Source organism: Budorcas taxicolor, chromosome 13, assembly GCF_023091745.1.
Source record: "Budorcas taxicolor isolate Tak-1 chromosome 13, Takin1.1, whole genome shotgun sequence".
In the NCBI taxonomy this organism is placed as follows: Eukaryota; Metazoa; Chordata; class Mammalia; order Artiodactyla; family Bovidae; genus Budorcas; species Budorcas taxicolor.
In genome coordinates, this window is record NC_068922.1 from 62,406,425 (window position 1) to 62,430,869 (window position 24,445).

Below are 24,445 nucleotides of genomic sequence, written 5' to 3' on the forward strand. Positions count from 1 at the left end.
CAGGGCAGCTGAAGGGCCTTGGACCTGCTCTCCCAAGAGATCTCAGTTCAGGCTGTGCTGGGGCTTCTAACACAGCATGAGGTGAGAGGTTGGACAGAGCTGAACATGACCTGGCCTCTGCCGTTGCCAGCTGTGTGATCTCAGCCAACTTACTTAACCTCTCAGAACCAGTCTTCTCACCTGCTCAATGGAGTTAACAGCAAAACCTCCCTCGTTGTGTTGACATGAAAATTAAATGAGTCAATGAGTGGAAAGTGCTTTATCAGAGTCTGACACTGGTGAGCACAAATGAATGTCAGCCTCCACACACTGGGATTACTGTCAAACAGTGTTGAGAAAGCATGTATTAAGTCTTTATACACTGTATCTCATTAGATTCTGATTTCTACTGACTGACGCAGTGAATGGTTCTTGAAAGAGGTGTGGCAACTGAGTCTCAGAGAGGGAAAATGACTTCGGGGCAACACAGCTGGTCAGAGGCAAAGCTAGATATCAGGTGAAGTCAGTCTCCTCCAGAGCTGGTTCTTCCCATGCTGGCCATAGTAAAGGGATGAGCACTTTCATCTCTGTCTATATTTTGTGACAATCCCAACCCCCACAACAGTACACAATGAGGTCTCACAATTCAGGACTTCTCCTGAGCAGTAGCCCACTTGGGTCAGTGCTGAGCCTTTGTCCAGGCTGTTCCATCCACCTGGTCATCATTCCTTCTCTCGCTCCAGCTTCTCAATCCTCCTCAGCCCTACGACTCTGCTCAGGAGCTGTCTCCTGGTAAGTGGGGGCCACTCCTCAATGTCTCCTCAACAAAAAGATCATGTTTTCTAGCTTGGAGGTCTACTCAAGCTACCTTGTCACCATTGTCCCAGACAGACAGAGGGTTCAAGAATTGTCAGCTCTCATGATTATCATTTACCTTTTTTTAGTAATCATTTTTTTCCAATCTTTGGTGAGAAATGATGGACATTCATCACTGTATAAGTTGACAGCAACAGTTTGATTTCTGTGTATTATGAAATGATTGTGACAATAGGTTAAGCTAACATTCATCTCCTCGTATAGACACAATAAAAACTAGCGAAAAAGAAAAACACGTTTTCCTTGTGATGAGAACTCTTTAACATTGGCTTTCTTAACAATGTTCCTATACTTCATACATCACTGTTGGCTCTAGTCACCATGATGTGCATTACATCCACAGTACTCATTTGTTTAGAACCTAAAATTTGAGGAAAACTAGCAATAAATGCCTACATTAAGAAGCTGCTGCTGCTGCTGAGAAAACCCAAAAAAATCCTAAGGAACTAGGAAAAGAAGAATAAACTAAATCCAAAGTTACCACTGAAAGAATACAAAGAAGATTACAGCAGAAATATTTGAAATAAAGAAGACAAAATAATAGAAAATATTAACCAATTTTTTTTAATTTTTATTTTTACTTTATTTTACTTTACAATAAACAAAATGATACTGGTCCTTTGAAAATGTAAATGAAATTAAAAAACACTTAGCTACATCTCAAGACTTAAGGGAGCTTTAGGTCTTCACATGTCTGCTTTGCCCTCAAGGTAGATTTTAGACAAAATTATCTGCTAAATCTCACTAGAAAAAGAAGCTATACAAAGGGGATGAGACAATGTATCATTATAGTGCCTTGCTCCAGCTGTGCCTGAAGCCCTCCTTGCCATACTCTCCAGTTCAAATATATTTCTTGCTTCCTATTTTTTATTGTTGTTGAAGCTATGTGAGTCAGGTCCTGCCATTCAAACCCACAGTAAGTGCTGACAATGTACTTGTAGACTCATGTCTTCCTCCTCCATTCTGATATCTACCTGAGGGTCACAGCCACATTGGAAACATAACAGATGTCAGAGGCACAGGAGACCTTAGATTCATCATTTCCACCTCTCGGCTTAAAAGTCTAGGGAGACTTTGGCTCAGAGAAGGAGAAGGACTCATCTCTGGCCACGTGTGACTAGAACCCCACTTATTTTCCTCTTTCTATTACCTGTTAGGTTTCTTGAGATTATCTACTTGGACAGTAGTGTTAGTAGCTCAGTTGTGTCTGACTCCTTGCAACCTCATGGACTGTAGCCCACCAGGCTCCTCTGTCCATGGGATTTCCCAAGCAAGAATACTGGGGTGGTTTGCCATTCCCTCCCCCAGGGGATCTTCCCAACCCAGGGGATGAACCTGGGTCTCCTGCACTGCAGGCAGATTTTTTGCCATCTGAACCACCAGGAAAGCCTTTTTACAAAAACGATTAAACAGCATTATCTAATAACTTTGCTTAGACTATAAGATGCCTGAGCCCCTTCTCAGATACTTAGTGTCAGGGGTTCCCAGAGAGTCTGGTCTGGCATGTCTGGCCAGAAATGGAAACAAGTGGACAAGATGGCCCAAAGGTACTCTCTGCCTTGAGTTCTCAGAGCTGTACCCCCCATGCCATCCTCTAGAACCCCAACTCTGCCTAGACATTACCCTCACAACCCTATATCTTATCCTGCTTCATTTCAACGGGAACCAGGCAGGGGGTGTTACTGCCCTCATTTCTTGGCTGAGGGGTGTGATGCTCAGAAGGGGAGGATGACTTGCTCAAAGTCAAACAGATGGGAAGGGGCAGAGCTAGAGAGTGCTCCCAGTTCTGCATCTTCTCCATTTGAGATGGACTGTTCCAGCTCACAGCCTCTGGAACAACAGTAAGTCACAGTCACTGACCCCAGTCCAGCACCCAAGTGGGGCAGGCAAATGGCTGGCCCAGGGCTTGGCACTGTGTGGCCACTTTCACCATTGGTGCTCACAACAGCCTACTAAGGAAGCAGGGAAAACTCCCTTTTCCACTTGAGGAAACTCAAGTCAGATGAAAGGAGGTGATTAGCCTAGGTCTCACAAGGAAAGGAACCCAGCATATGTGTCCAGGGAAGATCAGATCACATTGGGACCAGCTGGTGGGGCAGCAAAGTCCTTGGGCTTGAATATCATGTTTATTCCTTGACCTCTGCTGTTTGAGTTGGTTGTTATGCCTGATGCATTGGGCCCCTGTCAACCTGGAACACCTGGTCCAGGATGCACAGATGGATGCCCAGTTGGCATTATGGTGGGAGAACCATGAGAGAGCTCCAGGTGACCCAGAGTCAATTTCCTCCAGTTCTGGGCTGAGAGAGGATAAACACTGCCTCCCCTCCCCCCACCCCACACAGTGGTCTGTGGAGAAGCAGAAGCAAAGTTTGGTTGCTCTTCCTTCTTTAGTAGCAGACCTGACCCCTGATTTTGGTCACAGACCAAGTCCTGACCCTTAATCCCACACCCAGACTGGACTTGATTCTGCTCCCTGACTGAGCCCAGAAAACAGTCAGACATAGCTTTCCCTCCAGTTGTTGACTGAGCCCTGACACTGGTCATGGACAGAGACCCAACCACATCTCAGTCTGATTCCTGATCCTGATCGTACACTGAGCCCTGAGCCCTGGCTCCTCTGGGTCCCCGATCAGTCTTTTTACATCATCGATTGTTGCTAAGATGAGGGTGTGCGAGAGTGAGGGGATGAGGAGGGCTCAGTGCCAGGTGCCAGAGAAAGGCCCCAAACCACAGGTGCTAGTCCCTCCCTGAGCCTCGGAGCTCGCATGGTTTGGGGGAAGTAGTCCTGCAGCCATGCCTGGTGAATGCAGGAGCTGGTAAGGGTCCCGGGGCGGCCATGCCTCACACAGGGGTCTCCTTCCAGATTGGCTCTGGGACATGACTGAATCTCTGTACCATCTCCCTCTGGGATGGTAGGTGCTGCCACAATTCCCCAGGAGTGACAACTGAGCCCAGCCAAAGGACACTCTCAGACACTCATGCTCACAGTCAGGACATCCTATGCTTGTCACCCTCCACCTCCAGGAATAAAAAGCCATTTCTGCACCTGCTGTGTGGCCCATTGCATTCCTTCCATTGGGGTTTCAGGGAAGGTGAGGTATAGACAATCAGGGCAGCAGAGACTTGGATCCATAGCTGGAAGGAAATTTTCAGATTATCCAGCCCCACTTCTGTGTCTTAAAAATAGGAAAACTGAGGCCCAGAATGGGCAAGAAGGTGACCTGAGGTCATGTGGAGACAGCCTCACTTCTCTTCTGCTAACACCACCGCCATGTTGGAAGGCTGTCTTCACCAGCACACCTGACCTCATGACCTCATAGGACCCTTCCACAGGAGACACCAATCTTGTCCCCATTGGACAGATGAGGAAACTGAGCCTCATAAGGACAAGTGACATATTGAGGTTACAGGGTAACAACTGGCAGGACTAGGTTTTAAACCCACAGGTATGGAATCCCTTGCTCAGAGAGGAGACGTCCCAACTCCCAGTATTCAGCCACCTCTCCCCAGCCCCCACCAGGTCCCACTCTCCTGGCCTTGATCTCTCCCACCCAGGACTGATGAGGATTCTCTTGTGGCCCTTCTCAACATGCAAGCCCTCAGTTTCCCATTTACCCTGGAGTCTGGAGCACAGAACCCTTTACTCACAGCCATGTCACCTCTGCAGAGGACTGACCCAGGCTATCACCTCAGGGTCCTCGGGCCTCTCCTATCCAGGAGGCCATCCGACTTTCCTGCCAAGAGGGCCAGGGACCATTTGCCCATCTTGCCATGAGCCATCTCAGGGCTGTGTGCAATTCTGTTAGCAAAGAACCACTGTCATCCTCAAGGGAGAGTCGTGAACACACAGAGGCCTGAACCAGCACTGCTTTGCTCAAGGGCCTTCTGTCTGAAGGATGCCCCACAAGGTCAAGTCACCACAGGGGGCTCTTGAGCTCCTGGGGCAGCTAGAGGGGCCTTGGACCAGCTCTCCCAAGAGACATCAGTTCAGGCTGTGCTGGGGCTGCTGACACACATGAGATGAGAGGTTAGACAGAGCTGAGCATGACCTGGCCTCTGCCGTTGCCAGCTGTGTGATCTCAGCCAACTTACTTACCCTCTCAGAACCACAGTCCTCAAACCAGCCCCTTGGAGTTAATTAACAGTAAAGCCTCCCTCATTGTGTTGACGTGAGAATTAAATGAGTCAATGAGTGGAAAGTGCTTTACCAGACTCTGACTCTGGTGAGCACAAGGTGTATGTCAGCTTCTACACACTGGAATTACTGTCAAACAGTGTTGAGAAATTCTGTATTAAATCTTTATACACTGTATCTCACTCAATTCTGATTTCTACTGAGTGATGCAGTGAATGGTTCTTGGAGGAGGTGTGGCAACTGAATCTCAGAGAGGTGAAGTGATTTCTCCAGGACCACATAGCTTGTCAGAGGCAAAACTGGATTCCATATAAAGTCAGAGCTGGTGCTTCCCCTTCTCGCATAGCAAAGGGATGAAAGTTTTCCTCTCTGTCTATATTTTGTGACAATACCAACTCCCACAACAGTACACAAGGTCTCACAATTCAAGTCTTCTCCTGAGCAGTACCCCACTTGGGTCAATGCTGAGCCTTTGTCCAGGCTATTCCATCCACCTGGTCATTATTCCTTCTCTCCCTCCAGCTTCTCAAGCCTCCTCAGCCCTAACATTCTGCTCAGGACCTGTCTCCTGGTAAGTGGGGGCCACTCCTCAATGTTGCCCCAACAATGAGACCATGTTTTCCAACTGGTAGCTCTACCCAAGCTATCTTGTCATCATTGTCCCATACAGACAGAGGGTTCAGGAAGCTTCAGCTCTTATAAAAACAGTTTAAACTTTTTTTAGTAATCTTTTTCCCATTTTTTGGTCAGAAAAATTTGACATTCATCACTATATAAGTTGAAGACAACAGTCTGATTTCTGTGCACTAGGTTAAGCTAACATTCAAGTTCTCATATAAAAACAATAAAAAAAGAAAAACAGTTTTTCCTTGTGATCAAAACTCTTAGAATTTTCTCTCTTAACAAAGTTTCTATATATCACACATCACTGCTAGCTATAGTTACCATGTTGTATATTATATCCCTAGTACTAAAATGTAAGGAAGAGTAGCAATAAATGCCTACATAGAGAAACAAGAAAAACCCAATAAACAATCTACCTCTGTACCTTAAAGGATTCGAAAAAGAAGAGTAACTAAGCCCTAAGTAACCACTGAAGGAGTACAATAAAGATTACAGCAGGAATAAATTAAATAAGAAGAGAAAAATAATTGAAAATATTAACCAAACTAACTTTGGTGCTTTGAAAATGTAAAAGAAATGAAAAACCCTTAGCTAGATCTCATGACTCACAAGGGGGCTTTAGGTCTTCACATGTTGCCTGGGACTGCTTTGTCCTCAAGATAGTATTTATATACAAATATTTTGGCAAAGTTCACTAGAAAAAGAAGCTATACAAAGAGGATAAGACAATGTATTGTTATAGTGCCTTGATTCAAGTGTGCCTGAAGTCCTCCTTGCACAAAAATTCCAGTTCAAATACATGTCTCGCTTCTTATTTTTTATTTTTATTGAAGCCAGTGTGAGTCAGCTCCTGCCATTCAAATCCACAGGAAGTCCTGAAAACACATTTGTTGACTCAAGTCTTCCTCCTCCAATCTGATGCCTACTCAAGCGTCACACAACCACATTGGAAACATAACAGACATCAAAGCCACAAGAGAGCTTAGAGGTCATCATTTTCACCTCTTTGCTGGAAAGTCTAGGGCGACGATGGCCCGGGCAAATGGCTTGGCACTGCAGGTGCACTTCACCATTGGTGCTCACGACAACCCACATAGTAGGCGTGGCAAACCTTATTTTCCAGTTGAGGATACTGAGGTTCAGGGAAGGGAGGTGACTGGCCTAGGTCTCACAAGCATAGGAACCCAGCCTTTGCATCCTCAGGGAAGGTCAGGTCATATTGAGCCCTGCTGGTGGGGCAGCTGAGATCTTGGACTTGAATATCTGCTTATTCCTCAACTGCTGCTGTTTGAGTTGGTTGTTATGCCTGGTGCATTGGACCCATGTCCACCTGGAACACTTGGTCCAGGAAGCCCAGATGGGTGCCCACTTGGCATTGAGCTTATAGCACCAGCAGAGTCCTCTGGGTTACCTGTGTCCATCTCCTTGGTTCCCCCTCCTGCATCTCAGTAGGAACCTGATGAACTCAGCTCTGACAAAGTACAAGTAGGGCTAGAGGCTTGAGGAGCTAGCCTTCCTCACGGGAACTGTGGTCCCGCCAGCAGAGCACAGAGTAGGGAGAAGGTAGCAGCCCAGGTGCCCAAGCCTGGTGCTGGGACATGGAGGACCCCATCCAGCAGAGCCTTGGATCCATCAGCAGACCACCCTCCACACTGTCTGAGCCTGGTTTATACACATCTGAGGTCCCTCTTCCCCTGGTTACGGGCACAGAGCTGAGGGATGTGAGGAAAATCTTGTGGAGAAAATTTTTCTCATCTCAAGACTGCAACCCATGGGGTGGGGACGATGTAATGAACTCAGACCTGGAGTTGGCCCCAGGCTTCCACTGCCTTATTGTAAAATGGGTATACGACCTGGTACCTGGATCCCCGTGCCAAAATGGAAATTAAAAGGGTACCAAGGGGATGGTGGTCAGATCTCAGTTCCGGATTCGGGCAGACTGCTTTCTAATCCTCTCTTTCCCTGTTGCTGGCTTGTGGCCTGGACAAGGGACTTCATCTTCCTGAACCTCAGGTCCCTAGTGTGCAGAATGACACTAAGTATGGGAGTCTCCTCCCAGGTGTGCTGTGAGGATGTGGAGGGATAATGTGTGTAGGCTCCTAATACAACAGTGATGACGACAATAATTATTGCTGGTGTCTGGTCACTTCACTCCCCTCCACCTCAGGTGTCCCATCTGTACATGACCTCACTGCACAGGGTTATGGAGAGGACGAAGGGAGGAGATTAAGCATCCAATATGCTTTATGCTTAATCAATGAAAACCAGATTTCTTATTTTGTGCACTATAAAGACCACATGACCTAGATGGGCTCAGACTTCCGGTACACCTGTGTCTATCAATTCTGGCTCCCTGGTGACTAGTGTATAAGCTTTGGGAGGTGCAGTTCCTCACTAAGCCTCAGCTTCCTGTCAGGACCATGTTACAGATTCCAAGAAATATGATGTCAAGTACAAGTACACCTCATCAATTGTAGGGACTGGATGGAGCTTTCTGCAGAGAAGCCCTCCCAGGCACTCCTGGGCTTGGAGGACTGGATTGATTAGTGATGTCTGCCCCAAGTTCAGGAGGGGAGAGTGGAACGATTGCATGTTCGCCAGATCAGGACCAGGTCATCTCTAGTGGCCCCTCCAGCCGGTGATGGGGGCATGAACACCACATATTCACAGAGGTTGGGACTCTGGGACCTGCCTAGTGCTGTGGGGTGGAGGAGAGACCCTGATCTGGGTTCTAGGCTTGGCTCAGTTTATAACCTCTTTTGTGACTCTCAGTAAGACGTTCATTTTCTCCAAGGTCTCCATTTCCTCTAACTACAAAATGAATAGAGGCTTCCTGCTACACAGTTGACCCCTTGGTGTTCTGAGAGGTGGTCAGGAATGTCTGGGGGCTACTTGCTACATTCCCACCAGCTGGAGCAATGTACGTAGGGGAGAAAGCTCGGGCCAGCCCCGCCCACACCCTTAGCCACTACACATACCTGTGGCCAGAGAGAAGGGAGGGGGGTTCTAATGCAGCAGAAGTGCCCCGTGTCTGGGGAGAGGCAGACGTGCACCAAAAGTACCTGGAAACACAGCAACGTGCTCTCCCTCAGGGTCACCCAGGGGCAGGGTCCCCGATCTGTGTGTTACAGTAACAGTGACAACACGTCAGGGAGCATGTGTTCATCAGCTATGATCACAAGGCATTGTTATGACACAGGAGACACGTCAGGGAACAAAACAGACGAGATCCCTGCCTAGTGGGGCTCCCTGTCCAGTGGACGAGGAAGAAAGCTAATCTTTACGGACCACGTGTCCAGATTTATACATGCTAACTGTGTACCCTTCAGACCAGTTCAGTGATGTAGGTACACCCATTTGCCCTATTTACAGGTGAGTAAACTGAGTCTCTAAGAGGGAAAGATCATGAGGCTAGTAAGTGGCAGCACTCTGATTTGCTTACAGCCTCCTCATACTTTCAAGAACTGCACACACGGCCCCTTGTCTCCCTCCCTATTTTCCAGGGCTCCTGAATGCTGCCTTAGGTCACCACTCACTACTATGTATTTCAGTAATAGTAATTATGATGACCTCTATTATTCATGGAGCACCTTCCTCAGCCAGGGCTGGGTTGGGCTCTCTACTGACATTTCCTCGTTTAGTGCCCCCAGCAGCTCTTCTAAGGTAGAGGATATTCTAGTGCTCGTTTTCATGGTTGAAAGGAAAAAAACAGGGCTCAGAGAGGTTATGACATTTACCTGCTGTCACACCACCAACAAGGAAAACTTCTGGGATGTACACCCAAGGATGACCTAAGAGCAAGCTTATTGTACTGTTACAAATAAAACACATGGATTACTGGATGAGTACATTTTAATTAATCAGCATTAAAAATGCTTATGCAAGCTCTAATAAATATTTATTGAAAATCTGCTTTCTGTCAGGGCCTGAGCATGAAGCCTGTGGTTTTGGCTTCAGAGAGGGGGTAGTTATCACTGTGCCCATGGAGTTGGTGCAATTCATGCTCAAAGCAAGAGTGTGGGGCACCTGGGCAGGTGGGAATGTAGCAAGTATCCCTTAGATGTTCCTGACCACCTCTCAGAGCCCCAAGGAGTCAGCCATGTAGCAGGGAACCTCTGTTCATTTTGTAGTTAGAGGTAACGGAGACCTTGGGAGAAAATGAACATGTTACTCAAAGTCACAAAGCAGGTTATTTGCTGGCCAAGATTGGAACCTAGATAAGGGTCTTCATCTCCTTCTCCCAGCACCAGGCAGGTCCCAGAGTCCCACCCTCCATGAACATGTGGTGTTTGTGTGCCCATTGCTGGCTAAAGGGCCTCTTGGATATGACCTGGGCCAACAGTGGCAAACACACAATGCCTCCACTCTCCCCTCCTGAACTTGTGGCAGACATCGCTAATCAATCCTTCCCTCCAAGTTTAGGAGCTGCCAACGAAGGCTTCTTAACATAAAGCCCCATCCAATCCCTATATTCAATCAGATCGTATTTGAGACCATAGTACTCTCTCCACTATCTTAGCCCCAGAAGGGAAACTTAGGCTTATGAGGAAGCACACCTGCCAAGGGCTATACACAATCACCCAAGGGAGCCAGAATTTGCGGAGACTGGTTTACTGGAGACCTGAGCCCATTTTATCTCATTCAGTCTTTATTGCACACAAAAATAAGAAATGCAGTCAGTGATGTTGCTCAGTCGTGTCTGACTCTTTGCGATCCCATGTACTGTAGCCTACCAGGCTCCTCCATCCATGGAATTTTCCAGGCAAGAGTACTGGAGTGGGTTGCCATTTCCTTCTCCAGAGGATCTCCCCGACCTGGGGATTGAACCCAGGTTCCCTGCATTGCAGGCAGAAACTTTACCATCTGAGCTACCAGGGAAGCCCAAGAAATTCAGTAGCCATTGCTTAAGATTAAGCGTATTGAGTGCTTTATTTTCTCACCTAGTCTTCTCCATAGCCCTCTGGGGTGGGACCACATATAGATGGGAGACCTGAGGTAGAGGGGAGTGAAATGGCCTGACGATAGAAACAACTGACATCATTTCATCATTGGTGTCACTGCATATCAGGGACCTACTTCAATCTCAGCCCTTCATACACATTATCCCACCACATCCTCACCACACACCTGGAGCAGAATCCCATCTTTAGTCCCATTTCATACACAGGGGACCTGAGGCTCCAGGAGATGAAGCTCCTTGTCCAGGCTGCACAGCCAGTAACAGGAGGAGGGGATTCAAACTCAGCTGGCCCAGCACTAGAGCCGGGGTATGATCACCAGCACCTCAATACCCTTTTAATTTCCATTTGCCACCAGGATCCAAACACAGCTTGACTACCTATTTTACCAGCTGAAGCCTGGGGCCAACACCAGGTCTGAGCTCACTATATCACACTCAGTCCCCTGGGCTGTGTCCTGAGTAGGGACAACTCTCTGCGCAGGGTTTCTGCACAGCCGTCAGCTCTGTGCCCACAACCAGGAGAAGAGGGGCCTCAGATATTTGCAGAACTGGGCACAGACAGTCTGGGAGGATGGTCTGCTGATGGGCCCAAAGCTCTGCTGGACAGGGTTCTCCATGACCCAGGCTTAGGCTTGGGCACCTGCCCTGTGCTTTGATGGTGGGAACAGAGTCAGGGTGAGGAAGGCTAACTCCCGAAACCTCTGGACATACCCCTACATTTCCTGGCTGCTATCATGTCCAGGACAGGGTTCCAGGTTCCTAGTGAGATGCAGGTGGGCAAACGGAGGAAACGACCCTGCTAGACGACTAGCAGGTGCTCCTAACCTAATGCCAAGTGGGCATGCATTTGCACTTCCTGGACCGGGTGTTCTGGGTTGACAGGGGCCCAGTGCACCAGACATTACAACCAACTCAAACAGCAGAGGTCAAGGAATAAACAGGGTATTCAAGTCCAAGGACTCTCTTGCCCCACCAGCTGGCCTCAAGGTGATGTGCTTGAAATGTCCTTCCCTGGGGACCCAAATGCTGGGCTCTGTTCTTGTGAGACCTAGGCCAGTCACCTCCTTTCCCTAAACCTCTGTTTCCTTAACCGGAAAGTGGAACTTTCTGAACCTCCTCATGGAGTTGTCCTGAGCACCAGTTGGGAAAATGGATCTGCAGTGCCAAGCCCAGGCCCTGGCACTCACCTGCCCCTACTAGGAACTGATCATCATGGCTGATGAATGCCACTCACTGCTGCCCCCAGAGGACAAAAAAAGCTGGCTTTGTCTTGGGTGTGGTCCATGATGAGACACTACCCAGCACCAGCCAGTGTGACTCCAGGAGGCCATGGCCAGGTGGGTGTGGGTCTTGGGAGGACAGGCCGGTGAGAAAGGAAAGAGGCAGGAAGCCTGAGGGAACCATATCCCCATGGGGCAGCCAGACTCAGGGAGGAAAAAAACCTGGGAGCAAGAGTCATACAAATGTGCCACAATAATCTTTGAATGAGAGACCAAGGAAATGTCAAATCATGGCTCACAGTCACATCAAGTCACACAGGACATTAGCAGTCATCTGGTCAAATTCCCAAGCATCTCTAAGGACGGGACCCTCACCACCTTATCAGGGAATAGACGGCCTTATCAGATGCCACAGAGATGCTTAGAGCCTTCTTGAGCCAGGACAGGGTCTTGGGACCCACATGAGAAGAAAGCCCTAGAGGAAAGGGTGGTAACAGCTTCCGGAGGGCAGAGAAGAAGGGAAAAAGTCAAATGATAATGATCTGCTGTGACAGAGGCCAGCAAGAAGCTGAGCTCGGGGAAGATGGGGAGGGACCACCTCAGGTGAGCCGTCACAGAGGTTGCAAGGTGATGTCAAGAGCCAGGGACAACTAGGCAGGTGAGTTCTGGGGAAAGGGAATGGTTTGTGTGGAGGTCAAAGGGAGAAAAAGGGCTGACATCTTTCTGGAACAGAAGGAATTCGGTAGGGCTATGGAGGGAGAGGCAGATGAGTTTGGGGTGGCTGTGAACAGCGCCACAAGGCCACGATAAGGATGTTGTTTTGAAGCTGAGTGCTTCGACCTCTGGCCGCTGCACTGAGAGTAGATGGGTTGGGGACAAGCATGCAGAGGAATCCTGCATACATGAGGGTAAATATGGAAGCAGATTTTGTTCACTCACAGGAGTAAATCTACTGACTAAATGGAGTAGGTAGACAGGGGTGGGTGGTCCTGAACTGAAAACATTTGGCCTAAAGTTGGCTCCACTGGAGAGCACTCAGATATAAGAGAAGATTTGGGAAGAATGACCTCACTGGTCACTGACCCTGACTCTGTGGGCCACAGTTCTAGCCCCATATTTGTCCCTGTCTTACTGGGGGACCTCAAGCTGGTTTCCAAATACTGATAGAATTAGGATCAGTAATTTCCCTCTGAGCCTGCGTTTCCAAATCCTGATGGAATTAAGCTGGATGATCACTATGGGTCCTTCTACCAGAACAGTCTCCACTTCATCCATTCTTGGTCTGTATCCCAGCCCCCACTTACAATGGCTGCCGTCTTGCCAGCATGAGAACCTGCTCTTAGTCTTGGCACAAAGTCCTCTCCATATCCACTTATTCCAATTCAATCATCCTGGGTGACCTTTGCTTCAGAAGTCTCTCTGCATTCGCTCTGGACAGGGGTTATTTTCATTGGAGTCTCCTTGGATGCCTCTGGACGCAGGACTTGTTTCCGGGGGCAGCCTCCCTTCCCATCACCATCTGGAAGATATAAGGGCCATCAGCACCCGGCGGAATTCAGGAGGCTGTGCAGGCGAGCAAGGACTCTGTAAGTATTTTCCTCCAAACCTGGGAATGGTGGGCTTTCTACCTAATGTCACCCCACCAAAGGCCTTCAGAAGGCTTTGGGGGCTGGAGGCAGAGGGATCGGTCTAACTCATTATCTTGACTAGCGTAAACTGAGAAATGGATTCAACTAGAAGTGCCAAACTGACATGAAAATCTGGCTCATGATGTGGTGCCCGTTTATGTGTTCATACTTTTATTCAGCAAACTTTTTTTGTTGTAGTGAGCGAAGAGCAGGGTTCTTACTATGTGTAATGAATTCAATAGTGAGATACATACAATCCCTCCTCTAAGGGGTGCACAGCCTGATGGGAAAGGCAGCCAAGTCTTCCCTAACTAGTACCCAGGACTGGTCATACAATGAAGGCAGCAAGATGGTGGAGTGGGGCCCCCTAACCTAGACTCTGGGGAGAGTCTAGAGTGATCTTCCTAGAGGACATGATATCTTACTGAATTTGCAGAGTCAGTAGGAAGTGACTCAGGTAAAAATGAAGAGAAGAGAGAAATGTTCCAGGCAGAGAAGACAGCATGTGGTAAAGAGCTCTGACCTGGAGTCAGGCATCATTTTTCAAATAGTAGCTCTTCATTCACTAGTTGTTTATCTCTGGGCGAGTTGCTCTAACTTTCTGACCTGGGCTGCCCATCTGAAAGAGAAGAGATAACCCAGGCACTGTTGAGTGTGAGAGTCACAGGTGCTCATCCAAGATCCCGTCTCCCTATAGATAATTCTCACTCTTGTTCCTCCCATGACTGTCTAGGTGTCAGGACAAGATGTTTCAACTTTGGAAACTTGTTCTCTTGTGCGGCCTGCTTGCTGGGACCTCGGCCTCTCTTCTTGACATTCGTGGCAATGATGTTCCGGGCAAGCTGATATCTGGTCTTGAGAGAGGACTTGGCACCTTTGACAGTACACTTGAAAGTGAGTTAACAACAGGGATGGTCAGTAGCACCTAGGAGCTTCCTGCTAAATACTATGCCTGTATTACCAAAGGCTGCATCAGGGGCTCTCTTTATGGGTTGTTTACTAAGAGGGATAACTAATTGGTTCCTGGGTCATTGTTTATTATTTTTCTAGAAACAAGCAAAGATTAACTGATTATCACTTTACATCTTCAGTTCAGTTCAGTTCAGTTGCTCAGTCGTGTCCGACTCTTTGCGACCCCATGAACTGCAGCATGCCAGGCCTCCCTGTCTATCACCAACTCCTGGAATGTACACAAACTCATGTCCATTGAGTCGGTGATGCCATCTTCTATCACAGTAAACTTTTCTAATATGTTCGTAGGAGAAATTCCTAAAAGTGACATTTCAAAACTATGCATATTTTAGCAGATATTGACAAATAATAATACCCTATGCTAACATTTTCTCCAATAGTCTATGAGCTTACCCTTTTTGCTACTTCCTTGACAGCACTGAACAACTGAATTTTTTGCCAGTCTCACAGATGAAAGGTTATAATTCATGTCACTTAACTTCTCTCTAATTCTGAAAGAATTCATTCATTTTTTCATATTTTCATAATTATGGTTAATTACTTAAATATTTTATTTATATTTGTAGCATATTCTTTCTCTGGGCCATTCAATTTACTTAGTACTTTGTATTAACTAATTGGAAAAGGATTCCTACCTAGCCTAGGTAGCTTTAAAATTACCTGCCTTTCTAGTTAATCACATTTCCTTGTAATTCTGATTTCTTGAAAGAACTTGGCCTTTTTTTCAATTTCTGGAAACATTCCCAGCACCCTGACAAACATGCTTTATAGGGGAAATTATTTTCTGTATATGACTTCCTTTCAAACCTTGCCAGGGCTTGAGCAAATGTCAAAGATATAGGAGGGACCTACTTTCCAGTTTCAGTGCTGATAAAACTGAGCTCAGAAGCAGAAGTGTCTAGATTATCTATAGGACCAGATGGAGTTTCCATCTCTGTTTCCATCATTTTAATTAGATAGATATTGTCCATTGCAGAGCCAAGTTAGAGTACTCTGATTACATATCTCTTCCTGTAGCCTTTTATGTATTTTTTTTTGAGCTGGTTGTTGCCTTCCTGTTTCTCATTTGAATTCTCTTCTACACGTATATTCTGAACTCTTTTCAACTGTGCCATTCTACATCTGCCATGCCACTTCCTCTATCAAATCCCTCTTTTCTCTGAAAGACCCTCTGTTAGGACTCTCTGTCCTCCTGCTCCTGAATGAATCACTGCTTTCTAGGCCTGCTATCCAGGACTCCTACTTGCCACTTTAATAATTTGGAGCCATATTTTTTCTTTGATTCTACACTATCCATTTCTTATTTTATTCTCAGTTTATTCTGTTTGTATGAGCATCTCCTTAATCTTCACTACTAGAAGCTGATGTGCAATCAATATCTATTGCCTGCTCAATGGATTGATTGCTTTGTTGAAATGATGAGCATATATTAGCATGATATTAGCATGATACTAGGAACAAGGTCTCCCAGCTGTATGACTTTGGTCCATTTCTTAATCTTTTGAGCCTTTATTTCCTCATCTGAAAGTGCAGATAATATTAATATCTGTTTTATGGAGGTGTTATAAGATGAAATAACATAGGCAAGTAGTCTCATTTAGTGCCTGTTGCCTAAGAGCTGCTTCTTAAGTTGTGTACTGCACTGAACGGAGATTGTTTTTGCAGCTATCTTTCAGAATTTGAAGACTGAATTGGAATCCAGGTGTTCAGACGAGGGGGTGGAGGAGACCCAGCAAACTGAGAATTTGTTGGAACAACTCATTTCTAGAATTTTTCAAGCAGTGAACAGGCTTACAGGGTAAGTTGATGCTTCATGTTGGGGATTTTTGTTCCCAGAAAAGAGAATACATATCTTTGGGGAGGTAAGTTTAATATAAAAGAAAGAAAGATGAATAAACCTTGTGTGTTCTTGCAGAGCAGAAGCGGTCTGAGGCCAGCTCTGCCAGAGCCTGGGGAAATTAGTCAGGGTTGCAGGGCCTGTGAGCATCTCACGGGTCTGGACCCTCCCATTCTGTGATTTCAGGGTCAGGATGAAGATTCTCTTCTCTCTCACCTCTATCTATTTGCTGATGCCTAAAGTCCCTTTTCTAAGGAATAAGACTTTTCTTCTCTGAATATAGCTGAGTATAAAAGTCTGAATGGCCTCAGGAGAGAGAAAACTAGAATTCACGCCACGTATATAGGTGGCGCCACACATAACATCTTGGAGTCAGGCAGTTCTGGGTTCAAAATCTGTCTCTGCATAAAAAGAATGAAATAATGCTGTCTGCAGCAACAAAAGGATGGACATAGAGGTTATCATACTAAATGAAGTAAGTCAGATAGAGGAGAAACAAATACCATATGATACCACTTATATATGGAATCTAAAATATGATACAAAGGATCGTATATAAAACAGACTCATGGACCTAAAAACAAACTCATGGTTACCAGAAGGGAAAGCAATGTGGGGGAGAAATTAGGAGTTTGGCATTAACATATGCTAAGTTGCTTCAGTCATGTCCAACTCTTTACGACCCTGTGGACCATAGCCCAACAGGCTCCCCTGTCCATGGGATTGTGCAGGCAAAAATACTGGAATGGGCTGCCATTTCCTACTCCAGGCATTAACATATACACACTACTATATATACAGTAAACAACCAACAAGGACCTACTATATAGCACAGGGAATCATACTCAGTATTTTGTAATAACCTATAAGGGAAAAGAATCTGAAATAAAATTACCTCTGTAATTATACATATCTATATCTGAATCACTCTGCTGCCCCCCTGAAACTAACACAACATTGTAAAGCAACTATGTATCAATTTTAAATAAACATGCTGGCTTTGCCTCATATTCACTCTTGGCCTTTTGAGGGAAATCACAGCCATTTGATCCTCAGTCTGCCATGCCATCCAATGGAAAGAATCCAACCCCTGACCAGGGCTCTCATGAAGACCAAAGCAGGCAAGGTCCATGAGGCTCAAATCTCAGCACAAAGCTGGCATAGAGAAGAGCCAAGCAATGGCTGTCAGGAGTGACAATGGTGAATTGTGGTTTTTACACAGGGTGAGAATCAGGAATGTCCAAGTCCCGGATATCACATTCGAAGCGACTGCTGACAACAGCGCTGATGTAAAGATCCCCATCACTGCTAATGTCGCCGTGAACCTGTGAGTAGCCTAGGAATCTGAGGTTTGAGGCAGCGAGGTATGGCCAATAGGTCTCCAATCTGGAATCAGGCACTTTTCCACCCTGCTCTCTTGGTCTCCTAATCAGTAAAATAAGGAGGCCTTTGCAACTCCTAAATCCTAACCTTTAAATTGTTCTAAGAAACATTGCCCAGAACGAAATCTTTTTAAAAAATCCTCCATGAAATATATTTCCAAAATCATAAAATTTAATCTAATGATAAAAGTTGAAAATTTGAGAAGACGTGAACATTTTTAACCCTTTGGCAAAGTTTCCTCCTGCATCATTTTGTCTCTCAAGATTCTCTTTAAGTAGCAGTGACCAGTGTGGGCCATATTGTAGTGTACAGGTAGTAATGAAGAGCATGAGAAAATTATATGGAAATTGTAATTTCTAAGTATTTTAATTACTTTATAAATAGAAAGAGAAAGGAAAATGCAGATGTGTAGAAGAGTCTTTATAAATGAAGTGTACGATGATTTCATCATTGAACTATCATATAAGATCTTCGAATAGTTACTTAACGTCTCTATACCAAATATTTCCTCATGCTGAAAGTAGAGATAATGATAGTGTTTTTCCCTCATGGTACTGCTGTCAAGATTAAAAGGCTTCATCCAGGTGAAATAGTTTTGTGAAATACTAACACAGGGTTTGTACTCAAGAAATGTAAACTATTATTTTTATTTTATTTGTTGGTGTGATATTGTATAGAAATTTCATACGAGCCAAACTCATGTGGCCAAGAGAAGCAATACCTAATGTAAGAATGCAGGTTCCATAAAAATTTTACACACTATTGACTTTATCCATAGACATCCCCTGCAATGGCCATCTAGAGAGAGAGACTCATGTGGGCAATGTGAAGAGACTTCTCCACCTCTGTTCACTGTGAATCTTATTCCCTGTAGGCCTCTGTTGGGTGAGATTGTTGACCTGGACCTCAAAGTGGACCTCCAAACTAGTGTCAGCATTGAAACGGATGCCGAGACTGGTGACTCCAGGGTGGTCGTGGGAGAATGCCCCAACAACCCAGAAAGCATCTCACTCACGGTGCTGCCAAGGTCAGGCCAACACATCTCAGCAGAGCAAGGAATTCCAGAGGAGCTGGGACCCATAATTTCAGCCCTATTTCTAACTTTGGAAGGAGTAGAATATGGATTAAAAAAAGAGGGGGTGGGGAGAGAGTTCAGACTCTGGAGTTAAGTTAGCTTTGCCACTCACTTGGGTCTTTGTAATCGATTTAGCCTATAGAAGCTTTAGCTATCATATCTGTATACTAAGGTTGGTAACATTACCTAACTCATAGGCTACTATGTTGACCAAATGAGAAAATGCAAGTGTTTAGCATACTCAGAGAATATTTGGCCAAGCACATACTAAGCTTTCAGTAATAATAATATCCATTCTGATTTTCTGTCTCTTGGTTCTTCCCATTACTAAGACAGGGAGTGTTGACCTCTCAAACCATTTCTGTGAATTTGTATATTTCACCTTTCAGCTTTATTTGTTTTTGCTTCATGGTTTTTAATACTCTGTTGCATGCACATTTAGCATTGTTACATCTACTTGAAGAACTGACCCTCCTCTTATTATATACTCTCCCTCAAAAAATAATAATAACAATGATAATATACTGTGTTTACCTTCTTACCTCCAGTTAAGAGTGGGCAAGAAGAGTAATCTCTGCCATGGGCTCTAATTTCAGACTGCCCTAATCATCTTCCACTCAATGGAAGATTCCCAAAATGAGATGTTGGAAAATTAATTCTCTCCATTTGAATCACTGATCTCTAGTAACCCACAAAATCTAGATCTTAAACTGTGTGCTTGAAAGAGCAGGCTTAGTCCAGGGGTGAGGGTAGAGAGAAAAAGGCTGACCCTGGTCCTGGCAGGGAGAGGAGAAGTGGTCTGGAAGCTGAAGAGTGGGGCAGGTTGGCCTTGGCAGGTATCAAGGCTGAGCCATGAGTAGAGGTCAGTCCATCCTGCTCCAAGAAGGGATCTGATCACAGATTGCCTAGAAACCCTCCAAAACCAAAGATAGGCTCTGCAGCCTACCATCACTTGGAAAGACTGTAAGTCCAAATGCCTGGTCTCTACTGGACACTGCCCAGCCTCTAGCGCCTAGGAAATCATCCAGCCTTCTGGGTCTCAGTGACCGTATCTCTGAAATGGCATTCCACTCTGCTGCTCCAAACCCTCAGGGGGCCTGTCTCTCCACTTCGGGTAGAATCTCAGGCCCTCCCAGGGCCATTTAGGCTCTGCCTGATCGGGGTCCACCCTCATATCACTGTGCTCTCCCCCTTGCCCACTCTGCCCTAAACATGTTAGATTTTGCTCTGAGTCTCAGAAAAACTCCTTCCACTCAAGACCTCTGATGGGCTGCTCTGGCACCTAGAACACCTATCCCCCATCCCATCTCAATGTGCATCTCATTATTCAGGGTCTAAAACAAGGTTCCTCCTATTTTCTCTTTCCAGATCTACTCTCCCCCTTCTGAATGCCTGTCACAAGTTGTCATTATATATTCAATCGTATGTTTACTTCATTTATTCTTCCAGCCAAAAATGTGTGGAGCAGCTGCTCCATGCGAGGCAGCCGGCATTCTGAGCTCTGAGGAATTTGTTGGTGACTGCAGGCAAGGAGCTTGTTCTCGTGAAGCTTAGTCTCTTGAGGGGAAGGCAGACAGGCGAGCATTCAGTACAGCAATAAAGGGCTCACACGGGGAATTTCAGATGGCAAAGATCCCTGAGTAGTGCATCACACTTAACAGGATGCTATAGTACAAAGTGTTGCGAAGTCCTTCCTTAGGCAAACAGTCAGGGAGGGCTGCCCTGAGGTGGTGAGAGGAATGCTGAGAGCTGAAAGTAGGAAGGAGCCAGCCTTAGGGAAGCTTGTTTAATATGGGGTTGGCCAAAAAATTTATTTGGGGTTTTCCATAAGATGTTACAGGAAACTCAAAACGAGCATTTTGGCCTCTAATATTTAGGGACCATAATAGGAGCTGCGTGTGCTTTGTTCATCACTGTGCCCCAGTCAGGTTTGGTTCCCAGCATAAATATGTGCTGACAAATAAATGAATGGATGGCTAGATGGGTGGATGGATAAAAGAATGGATGGATGCATGGATGGATGGAAGGATGGAAGGATGAGGTCTCAGGGTTGTGATGAGACTCTAATGAGCTACTGGGGTGGGCTGCTGGTCAACCATGGAGTTCTAAGTGATGATCCCGCTGGGTAGAAGTTCAAACAAGTCACCTGACTTCAAGGTGTTCCACCATTCACCAATGTTTATCAATTTCCTCTTTTCTCCAGACGCTTTGGATTGCTCAACGATGTTGTGGACATTGGAGTCAACCTTGCGAGGAGGGTGGTGTCCTCTGTAGTGCAGGATGAGGTGAGTCACCCACTCCTGAGGGGCAAAGCCACACATGGTGGGGGCAGGTGTGTCATTCCATGGGTGGGCTGTACTCTCTGGGCACCTTCCTTTCTGAAGGGCCAACTTCCCTTTGAGTTGTCCGTTGCTACTCCCTCCACCCCACTTCACTCAGCCTGGCCTGGGGAGGAGAAGAGGGGCCCAATATGAGCTGAAATCACTGGGTCCCACACTTGAACCATTTGCCATACCCATGGACTGCCAGTAGGCCTTTCAGCTAATATTTTTCTCATTTCAATACAACTTTACTTTATTTATTTAAATACCAAAACTACATACACCTTAGGTCAGATTCTTATGTATCATATACAAAACTGTACGTACCATGTGCCCTAAATTCCAAAGATTCTAAATTATTTACTCTGGAAGGGGGCTAGGAATCTGGGGTGTTTTTTTTTTCAGTCCTCCAGGAGGCCCTGAGATTTACTGAACTGGAGCGTCACTGCTCAAACTGTGGATGTCAGACCAGCAGCACTGACCTTCCCTGGGCATTTTTTGGAATGCAGACCCTTAGGTCCCACTCCAGAACTGCTGCTCATTAATGCATTTTAAAAAGATCCTTGAGGAGTTGTATACACACAAAATTCCCAGGGCCCCGTTTGACCCTCAAGGTTTCAGAGTCCAAAGGACAAGGTTTCTAAGAGCACAGGGATCTGGGATGCTTATAGTCTAGATACTTAAGGTACTGGGATTCTAATGTTCTGAGGTTTCTGGGATTCTAGTGTCCTCTGGATCTCAGATATGGGCCTTCTAGGTTTTCATGGCTCTAGAGTCGGACACGACTGAAGTGATTTAACAGCAGCTGCAGCAGCAGACTCCTAAGGGTGAGAAGTTCTGAGACCCCAAGTAGTGAGCATCTCTGTGGGTGGCAGGCAGGGTGCGCATAACAGGTAATAACCAGTCCTCTAACTTCTCCCATCTCTCCTCTCCCTCCTCACCTCCTCACCTCTTTCTTTCCTTCCCTTTTTCCATTTCTCTCTGTGTGTCTCTCTTCCCTGGTTCTGTGTGATCCTCAGCTGTGCCCACGAATCCGCGAACTCCTTGAAAGCCTGGCTGCAGAGTGTATTAAGAAACTCATCGGTAAGTCACAGCCTGGGGAAGCAGTGAGGGGGCTCCCTCTGCAGCCTCACAGGGGCTGGTATGCCGCTCTATGCCTACAGCACCAGCAGGTCTGGTCAGGGGACCCTGGAGAAGCTGAGCAAGTCAGAAGAGTGTGATTGGAGGGGTCCCTGCAGACTGAGGGTCTCTGTCGGTCTTTGAGAGCTTCTACTGCCCTCCTTTGTCCCACTGGCAGAACCTGCTGCCCAGAATGATGTGAGAAAGAGGACAGGCCAGATCTGGATCTGCTACTTAGCATCTGTGCCGTCCTGGTCAACTGGCTCCGCCTCTCTGAGCCTCGGGTTCCTCCCAGGTGAAAGGAGATTATGAACAATGGCTTAGCTGATGAATAGATTTAAAGAAAAAGGCTAATATCCAGTAGGCATTGATGATAAACACCATCCCTTCCTTTCCCTTCTTATAAGGAGGTGTGGTTTCACCCCCAGCCTTGACCTGGGTCTCTGGCATCGCTGGGGTTGCTGGGGCTGTGGGCAACAGAAATGGGATGAGTGAAGCATCATGGCCCTGAGGCAGTTCTTCTAGAAAATAGCCACAGACCTGGTTCATTGGGCCATCGCTCTATGCTTCTTATATATTATCTCACTGGATCCTTGCAATGACCCTGTGGAGATGGGTAGTTTCAGGATACCCATTTTACAGATGAACTAGCTGAGGCTCAGATAGATGGAGTGACACACAAGCAGTCCCGTGGCTGTCAAGTCTGACCTGCTGGAGGGTGGCAGTCACTGTTGTCTGATCTGTGTTTGGCTTTCCAGTGCTGGAGCCTGAGAACTGCTACTCATTGTGTTCCTTCAGGTGAAACTCAGGCCACCCAAGATGAAACTGGAAAGCGCAGATGAGGAAACCGCTGGGATGCCTGCCTGCTGGTGAGGGCTGGGTCCAGGGCCCCAGGCTGAGAGAGGATGAGACTCCCCACAGGGGCCCGTGGAGAAGCAGAAACAAGCTTGGCTTCTCCTCTTTCTCTAGTGGCAGACTCAGCCCTGATCTCGGTCACAGACCACCTCCTGAGCCTTAATCTGACACACAGATTGTGCTCGATTCTGCCCCTGACTGAGCCCGGGACGGTCAGCCTGAGCTTTGACTCCAGTAGTTGACTCAGCCCTGACACTGGTCACAGATAGAGACCAGATCGCATCTCAGTCTGATCCCTGATCCTGATCATACACTGAGCCCTGAGCCCTGGCTCCTCTGGGCCCTGATCAGTCTTCTCACATTGGCCATGGTTGCTAAGGTGAGGGGTTGGGAGGGTGAAGGGATGAGGGGGGGTCAGTGCCAGGTGCCAGAGAAAGACCCCAAACCACAGGTGCCAGTCCCTCCCCAAGCCTCAGAGCTCGCAGGGTTTGTGGGGAAGTACTCCGGGAGCTGTGCCTGCTGAATGCAGCAGCAGGTTAGGGTCCCGGGGTGTCCATGCCTCACACCAGGGTCTCCTTTCAGATTGGTTCCGGGACTTGACTGAATCTCTGTACCGTCTCCCTCTGGGACGGTCGGTGCTGCCACCATCCCCCAGGAGTGACAACTGAGCCCAGTCAAAGGACACCTCTCAGACACTTGTGCTCACAGTCAGGACACCCTATGCTTGTCACCCTCCACCCCCAGCAATAAAAAGCCCTTTCAGCACCTCCTGTGTGCCCTGTTGCATTCTTCCAATGGGATTTTGGGGAATGTGGGATATGTGCAACCAGGTAAGCAGAGACCTGGATCCGAAGCTGGAAGGGAGTTTGGGGATTATCCAGCCTCACCTCCTTGCCTTACAAGTAGGAACACTGAGACCCAGGATGGGCAAGAAAGTAACCTGAGGTGTCATAGAGACAGCCTCACTCGGCTTCTGCTACAGCACCACCAGGATGGAGGGCTGCCTTCCCCAGCACACCTGACCTCATGACCTCCTCACAACACCCTTCTGCTCTTGTCCCCATTGTACAGATGAGGAAACTGAGGCTCATAAAGGACAAGAGACATATCAAGGTTACAGGGTAGCAAGTGGCAGGACTAGTTTTTAAAGCCGTGGCTATGGGATCACTTGCTCAGAGCGGTGATGTCCCATCTTCCAGTATTCAGCCACCTCTCCCCAGCCCCTGCAGGTCCTGATGTGTGATCTCAGGCAACTTACTAGAACCACACTTCTCTCACCTCCCCAATGGACTTAACAGTAAAACTTCCCTGTTGCACTGTTGTGATGATTGAATGAATCAATGTGTGGAAAATGCTTAAGCAGATTCTGAGACCTGGTGAGCACAAGATGAATGTCAGCCTCAACACACTGGAATTACTGTCAAACGGTGTTGAGAAATCCCATATTCAATCTTTATACAC

At 46.8% G+C, this 24,445-nt stretch overlaps 1 protein-coding gene across 1 annotated transcript; it reads left to right on the forward strand.

Moving 5' to 3' along the window:
* The first annotated feature begins 14,168 nt into the window (after nt 1–14,168).
* On the forward strand, nt 14,169–22,971 carry LOC128058774 (short palate, lung and nasal epithelium carcinoma-associated protein 2A-like). Its single transcript, XM_052651251.1, has 7 exons — nt 14,169–14,316; nt 16,060–16,192; nt 17,454–17,558; nt 18,489–18,641; nt 20,893–20,974; nt 22,030–22,093; nt 22,928–22,971. Exons 1-7 carry the CDS (start codon nt 14,169–14,171, stop codon nt 22,969–22,971), a joined length of 729 nt encoding a protein of 242 aa, XP_052507211.1.
* Nucleotides 22,972–24,445: the final 1,474 nt, after the last annotated feature.